Source organism: Argentina silus (genome assembly GCF_951799395.1).
Source record: "Argentina silus genome assembly, chromosome: 2".
Classification (NCBI taxonomy): Eukaryota; Metazoa; Chordata; class Actinopteri; order Argentiniformes; family Argentinidae; genus Argentina; species Argentina silus.
This window is the reverse complement of record NC_139656.1, coordinates 6,192,110-6,199,609: the sequence shown is the minus strand read 5'-3', so window position 1 is coordinate 6,199,609 and position 7,500 is coordinate 6,192,110. Positions and strand designations below refer to the sequence as shown.

Here is a 7,500-nt window from a genome sequence, read left to right as displayed (position 1 = left end):
GTGTGTGTGCCTAGGTGCCTGTGTCTGTGTAAGTCCCTGTTTCTGTTAGGCTTAGGATGGGGATAGGAAGAGAAGATGTGTTTGTGATGGCCTTCATACACACACACAGTAGCATTAAACATGAAGACACATATAGACACATCAAGGGGAAAAAATGAAGCACATAGACAGATACAGACACACACACACACACACACACACACACACACACACACACACACACACACACACACACACACACACATTATACACAGACTGGCATTGTGGTTTAGCCTGACAAAAGAGGCAACATGCCCCCCCCCCCCCTCTCTCTCTCTCTCTCTCTCTCTCTCTCGCTTCACCCCTTTCATCTCACCCATTTATTCTAAGTTTGCCTCTTTATTCCCTCCTCTTTCATCCTTTTGTCCTCCATCCCGTATCACTTCACATCCATCCCTCTCTTTTCTCTGCAAGCGTTTTTGGCCACAAAAAGCAGCACCCCCTGTTTGTCTGTTGCAGTCCCAGCCCTTTGCTTTATAATGCAGTCCCATTAGCCTACTAGCTAACACTGGCATTTACAAGTTGTCTCTTAATCTGGAGGAACCACACACACACACACACACACACACACACACACACACACACACACACACACACACACACACACACACACACACACACACACACACACACTGTACATGAATATGCATGGAGAGGGATTCTGAGAATACAGTGCTGTTTATGTGTGTATCTACAGTATGTGTATGTTGTTAAGGAGACAGGCATATGAGAGAGCAGATGGATCAGGCCTGCTTTACAGTTATTAAATACACACACACACACACACACACACACACACACACACACACACACACACACACACACACACACACATATCTTGCACATCCTTCATGTTTTTGGAATAGCGACTAGATTTCACTTCTGATTAGATCAATCATAATACCCCCCCCCCCCCCCCCCCACCCCCATTCCACCCTCTGGGACATTTCTCCTTTGAAGGAGAAATACACTGTTGTTTTCTATGGCAGCCTCACGTGTTAGTTGTGGAGGATTGCGATTTGCTATTTGCAATTTGTCAATGAGAGTTTGAGTGCAGTATACCCCGTTTGGATAGAAAGATAGATAGACAGACAGGTAGGCAAGCAGGCAGACAGGCAGGAAGACAGACAGACAGACAGACAGACAGACAGACAGACAGATAGATAGATAGATAGATAGATAGATAGATAGATAGATAGATAGATAGATAGATAGATAGATAGATAGATAGATACTGTAGATAGCTTTTTCAGTTATCTACTGTATATACATATATATATATATATATATATATTCTTAAGCAGAGTATGTGGACTTCTGTTGTATGGGATTGTATAGTAAACCGATTTTATATGCAACACCATACTACAATTTAATTGCCCCCGTGAGCCATGGTATTTATTTATCTACTTTGAGACGTTGAACATTGTTACTGTGGGTTTGGTAGTCAAATGCAATTAAACACACTCATAAGCTACTTTGGCAGAACCCAGGGCTGAGCAGTGAGCAAGCACACCCACTCCCACAGTGGAGAGAAAATGTCAGGCTTGCCCCGGGGAATGTGTGTGAGGTGAACTCAGAAAGATCATGGATTAGAGCTCTGATCAGGAGGTTCGGCTTCTCTGTTTGTTTGTGTGGGTGTGTTTACTCTCATCTGACAACTAAAATGCACATTCACGGCTGCCAGATATTTGGGTTTATATTTGGGAAAGATAAAGGTTCAAATTGTATGTTCTATCATTGAATTCATACTTTAAATTGAGCTAGGGTTCAACTTTTCAACTCATACTGTATAACATCGTTGTGTATTTAGTTAAATGGTCCACAGTGGAGCCAAAGACACGCCTCTTTCCCACCTCCCACTTTATACTGATATGAACCACCGTCATGGCTACCACTGATAACATTTTGTGTCTGTGGTGTCACTGTGTTTTCTGTCCAGGGGGAAACAAGTTAAAGGACCAGCAGTTCCGTCTGGACTGGGCGTGGATCTCTCTGGAGAAGGAGTACTATGTGGTGGAGGAGGAGGCCAAGTTTCTGGAGGTGGTCCTCAGGCGCAGGGGCTACCTGGGAGAGACCTCCTTCGTGGGTGAGTCTGTCTGTCTGTCTGTCTGTCTGTCTGTCTGTCTGTCTGTCTGTCTGTCTGTCTGTCTGTCTATCCCTGTCTATCTGTTTGTCTGTGTGTCTGTCAGTCTCTCTGTGTGCCTTTATGTTGTTTGTTGTGATATAATACTTTAATACTCAATTAGAATAGAATAGAATAGAAAAAATAATATAATTATGGCCCAGTATTTCATATGTAGTCTTTGAGCTTTCCCGTACAACAAAATGAGAGTATAGCTTAACAGTCAGTTCAAGATAGATGAGAGGGGAAGAAGCGGTATACAATATGTACCATGATAGAACATTCAACTACCTCTCATCATTAGCATTCTGATCCATATGAATCACAGGCTTCAGGTGTTAGCGCCTTAGCGGTCTTAGCTGCGAGCCTTTTTCTCACTACGGTTCCACTCTGAGGAAAGAGATTTGTGTGTGTGCGTGTGTGTGTGTGTGTGTGTGTGTGCGCGTGTGTGTGTGTTTTCTCTGAGGAGAGTTTTTGCTGTGGAGAGTATCTCTGGGGCACACATGAAAGCCTGCGCCTCAGCTCTCATCTCTCACCACAGACGGTGTGTGAGCACCTGGTTATCTCCGACCACACACTATGCACACTCAGACACATATGCACAAACATATATTATACACACGCATGCACGCATGCACACACACACACACACGCACGCACGCACGCACGCACGCACGCACGCACGCACGCACGCGCACGCACACACGCACGCACGCACGCACACACACACACACACACACACACACACACACACACACACACAGATCCTTGAGTGCCCATGCTCAGACCTCTTCAGCCACAGTCTGGCCCTCCAATCCCCTCAGGCGCCAGATAGGAGGGTTAGAATCAGAGGTAGAGAGAGAGAGAGATTCTGTCTCCACCCTCACTCCCTGGGAGTGAAATAGAGTACACGGAGAAACACGGAAACAGAAGGGGGGATCAAAGGAGTGAGAATACTTTAAAGGAGGAAAGAAGAAGTAAAGACAGCAGGCGGGGAGAGAGAGAGAGAGAATAAAGAGAACAATTTGTTTTTCTACATACAAACAAATGAATGGTGCTGTAATCCATCAACCCATCATTGAACTTCTAAAGTCAGACAGCATTCCCTTCTAAGCAGCTGGACACAAAGCCCCTAACACAAGGTTGTCTTCCAACCTCACTTGTTTTTGGCACCAGTTACCCCCCTCAAGTCCCCAGCAATCATCCATCAAATCATTACCATAAACAGCACACCTGGAGACGGCTCTAACAATGTGTGTTGCTGCACATAAACAAACACGGGGGGGGGGGGGGGTTAGAGAGAGAGAGAGTACCCTGCAGCTGTAATGGAGACTTGAGGACATGTAAGAAAATAGTGAATTGAATAATGTAGTTTTAGATCCGTTTATAACATAATGTGTGTGTGTGTGTGTGTGTGTGTGTGTGTGTGTGTGTGTGTGTGTGTGTGTATGTGTGTGCATGTGCATGTGCATGTGCATGTGCATGTGTGTGTCATGTGTGTGTGTTATCAGAGGATGTTGTCGGAGAGAACATTGTGTAAGTCGATGCCGAACTGGTGCCCTGCAGCAATGCACAGCTTGTCTGCTTCTTCCTCCATCACCACTGGGCCCCAATGATGAAACTGTATGTGTGTGTGTGTGTGTGTGTGTGTGTGTGTGTGTGTGTGTGTGTGTGTGCGTGTATCAATCACAATTGGGCTATAATGATGAAACCTGCCCCAGTGTAGGGTAACCAGGATGAAAGGGCCAAAGTCTCATAACACCATGGAACCTCATGGTGAGATAGTGAACATCATAAGAGAGGAAATGGTTAAAGTCAGACCCACTGCCCCAGTTCAAAGCTCAGCCGATGAAAGATGACATGAAGGGACTGAGTGAAAGAGTGAAACAGAGGTGTAAATACAGAAACAGAGAGAGAGAGAGAGAAAGAGAGATGCAGTGAGAAGTTAAAATATGGTTCCAGTTGAGAGTTGGCTGATGAAAGATCTGCCCCAGTCTTTCGTACAACGCTGAAGGAAGAACATTAGCTCCTTCTCAACAGGACTTCCAATTAAAACCAGGGTAAGAGGAAGAGAGACATGAATATGTAACACAGATTCCCATGAAGAGCGCAGAGGCCGAAAGAGAAGAGATCCAGTTGGTGTGGTCACAGTGTATTGTCTCCCTCTGTTGATTAGAGGTAGAGAGAGCCCAGCTTTGTAGTGCCCAAAGACATACAATGAGTAGAACGGACATGGTCCTTCAGACCATGGCAATTTGGCTAGTACACCAAAAGATGGCTGACACAGTGAAGCCAGAGATTGTATATAACAGAGATATGCCACTCCCTTGATTTACTATTGGTTTTGTGAGAGACGGTGAAGATGGCACCAGTCCCGATTGGGAATACTTTTCTGGCCAAATACCACACAGTTATAGATTAGCGTTAACAGGTATTGTTGCTCAAATCACGTTGCTAGGATCCCATCATTCTTGCGCCATTTCCCCTAGCAACACATGTGTATAGCGGAAGGCTAGGAAGACTAGGACAGAACCATGGTATTGTCCTCCAGCCTTTCATCCATGGCCGTGTCCTCTAGTCTTCCTAATCCATGGTCGTGTCCTCTAGTCTTCCTAATCCATGGTCGTGTCCTCTAGTCTTCCTAATCCATGGTCGTGTCCTCTAGTCTTCCTAATCCATGGTCGTGTCCTCTAGTCTTCCTAATCCATGACCTTTCTCCCTTGTTATGTTCCTCTCCCGTAGTCACAACCTCTCTGTGGTGAGTCACCATTGTTCTCTACCTCTCCACGTCCCTCTTCTGTTTTTCTTTTCACCTACTCTGTCTCACCTGTGACCCATCTATCCTTCCCCCTGCACTCTCTTCCATTTAACCACTTTATTTAGCTCCCACTCTCCCCTGCAGCCTCTCCCCTACTCTCCCCATCTCCTGTGGTGTTTATCTCTTGTTCTCTCTCTCTCCCACTCCCCCTTCATCCCTTCTTCAAACACCTTGCTTCTTTACAGTATCTTCCTCTCCCCCTGTTCTCTCACTGTACTGTGCAGTCCAGTGTTCGTGTCCTGCGGTGTTTCTCTCATTCTCTCCCTCCACGTATCCTCTTTGCTACCTTCTCCTTATCTTTCTATCACTTCCTCTCCTTTGCTCACGCTCCCCTGCAGTTGTTCCTCACTATTTAGTTTTTCTCTGTTTTCCTACTCTAGGAAACACCTCTTCTTCCATTCCTTCTCCCATTGTTCTGCTCTTCTCCAAGTCTCTCTCATTCACTTCATTCTTCATTCTCTTCCTCCTTCATTTCCTTCCTTCCTCACACTCTTCCTCCCCTGCTGTCCACCTCCCCTGAAGTCCTCCTTCCTTGTACTTCTTCTCTTGCAAGCTTCCCCTCCTTCCTCATCCCTCTCTCCTCTCCTCTCCTCTCCTCTGCCTGTCTTCAGTGCAGTATGGAGGTGTGCTAACAGTGAGATGAGACTCCCGACGGAGACAAAGATAGAATGGAAAGCGAAAACTCATTTTTCCGTTTTCTCTTTTCATAACTCAAGGCCTTTTCTTTGAAGAGTAATTTTTTTTGATTCCATTTCAGTTCAAATCAAATCCAAACAGACTTTATTTATGCAGCGCCTTTTGTGCAAAATTGCAAGTCAAGGTGCTTAACAATACAATGAAAATACAACAATACAATGAAAATAAACGGTAATATAAGGAAATACAACAATACAGTGAAAATAAACGGTAATATAAGGACATGATAGTATAGGAAATACGAGACATGGTAGAACAGAGAGACCAGTGCAGCACAGTAGAGGGTAGATTCAAAAAAGATTAAGAGAATGCTTAAAGGTAGGCTAAAAAGATATGTCTTGAGATTTCTTTTAAAGGTGTTTACAGATTGTGACGCCCTCAGCTCCTCTGGCAGGCTATTCCAGAGACCATAGACACTAAATGCCGCTTCCTTGTAGTTCTTTGTCCTCACCCAGGGAACAACTAAAAGGCCAGTGCCAGAGGACCTGAGTGATCTTGAGGGAGCATATATTATAATCTATCCTAAAACTGACAGGCAACCAATGAAGGGACTTTAGGACAGGTGAGATGTGTGCTTTCCTTCTGGTCTTGGTTAGTACACGCGCTGCTGCATTCTGAATGATCTGTAGATTATTTATAGCTTTTTCAGGTAGACCAGAAAGGAGAGCATTGCAGTAATCAAGCCTGCTAGTGATAAAAGCATGCATAAGTCTCTCAGTATCTGCCTGGGAGAGAAGCAGTTGCACTTTAGCAACATTTCTAAGGCGATAAAAGGCGGTTTTAATGAGATTACTGATGTGACATTCAAAATTCAAATCAAGGTCTAGAAGCACGCCAAGATTTTTTGCTATGGGTTTGGTGTTTTGTGCCAGGGATTTTAGTGCACAGTATCTCTCTCTGGACTTTTGCTCCCATAATTAAAACCTCTGTCTTATGTTTGTTCAATTGCAAGAAATTATGTGACATTCGCAAGTTGATGTGATCAATGCATTGATCCAGTTTATCAATAGGGTTGATGTCATTGGGTGATAAAGAGATGTACAGTTTTGTATCATCGGCATAGCTATGAAAATTAATCTTGTGTTCTCTGATGATATTTCCCAGTGGCGGCATATAGAGACTGAACAACACAGGTCCCAAAATGGAGCCTTGAGGAACCCCACATGTTATGCTAGTGTTAGCCGAGGAGTGGTCACCAATGGAGACAAAATAGTCTCTGCTAGACAGATAAGTCCTAAACCAATCTAAAACTGAGCCAGAGAGGCCAACACACTTCTGTAGTCTGTTAATAAGTATGTCATGATCGACTATATCAAAAACAGAGCTTAAGTTTAAAAGTACTATTGAGAGTTTCTTGTCATCCATGTTCATTCTCAGGTCATTTACAACTTTAACTAGTGCTGTCTCAGTGCTGTGTTGAGGATGAAAGCCAGATTGAAACTTCTCAAATATACAGCTGAAATTTAGGTAATCATTTAGCTGTTTGAAAATTTTACTTTAAAAAGAAAAGTTTGAAATTGGCCAGAAATTATATAGCACTGAAGGATCCAGGTTACTTTTCTTTGGGAGAGGTTTCACAATAGCAGTTTTCAGTGCCAGAGAGAAAATACCAGTCAGCAAGGAGTGATCTACAATCAGTAGCACTTCATCCTCAAGACAATTAAACACAGTCTTAAAAAATGTGGTGGGGATAGGGTCAAGTGAGCAGGTGGAGGGTTTTAATTACATTACTTCGTTCCTGAGCATTTCTTTATCAACAGCAGCAAAATCATTCATAGCAGTCTTAGGGAAAGTGTCCAAAGACGGGCTCATGCACATTCAG

General features: G+C 44.0%; 1 protein-coding gene across 1 annotated transcript in view; it reads left to right on the top strand.

The window, feature by feature from the left end:
- The window catches only part of frem2a (FRAS1 related extracellular matrix 2a), a gene marked incomplete at both ends in the record, with an annotated part of 55,008 nt that overhangs the window by 15,083 nt on the left and 32,425 nt on the right, over positions 1-7,500 (top strand). The window contains one exon of the mRNA XM_083694725.1: positions 1,982-2,128. Coding sequence (XP_083550851.1) covers positions 1,982-2,128 — 147 coding nt within the window. The remainder of the gene's footprint in view (positions 1-1,981; positions 2,129-7,500) is intronic.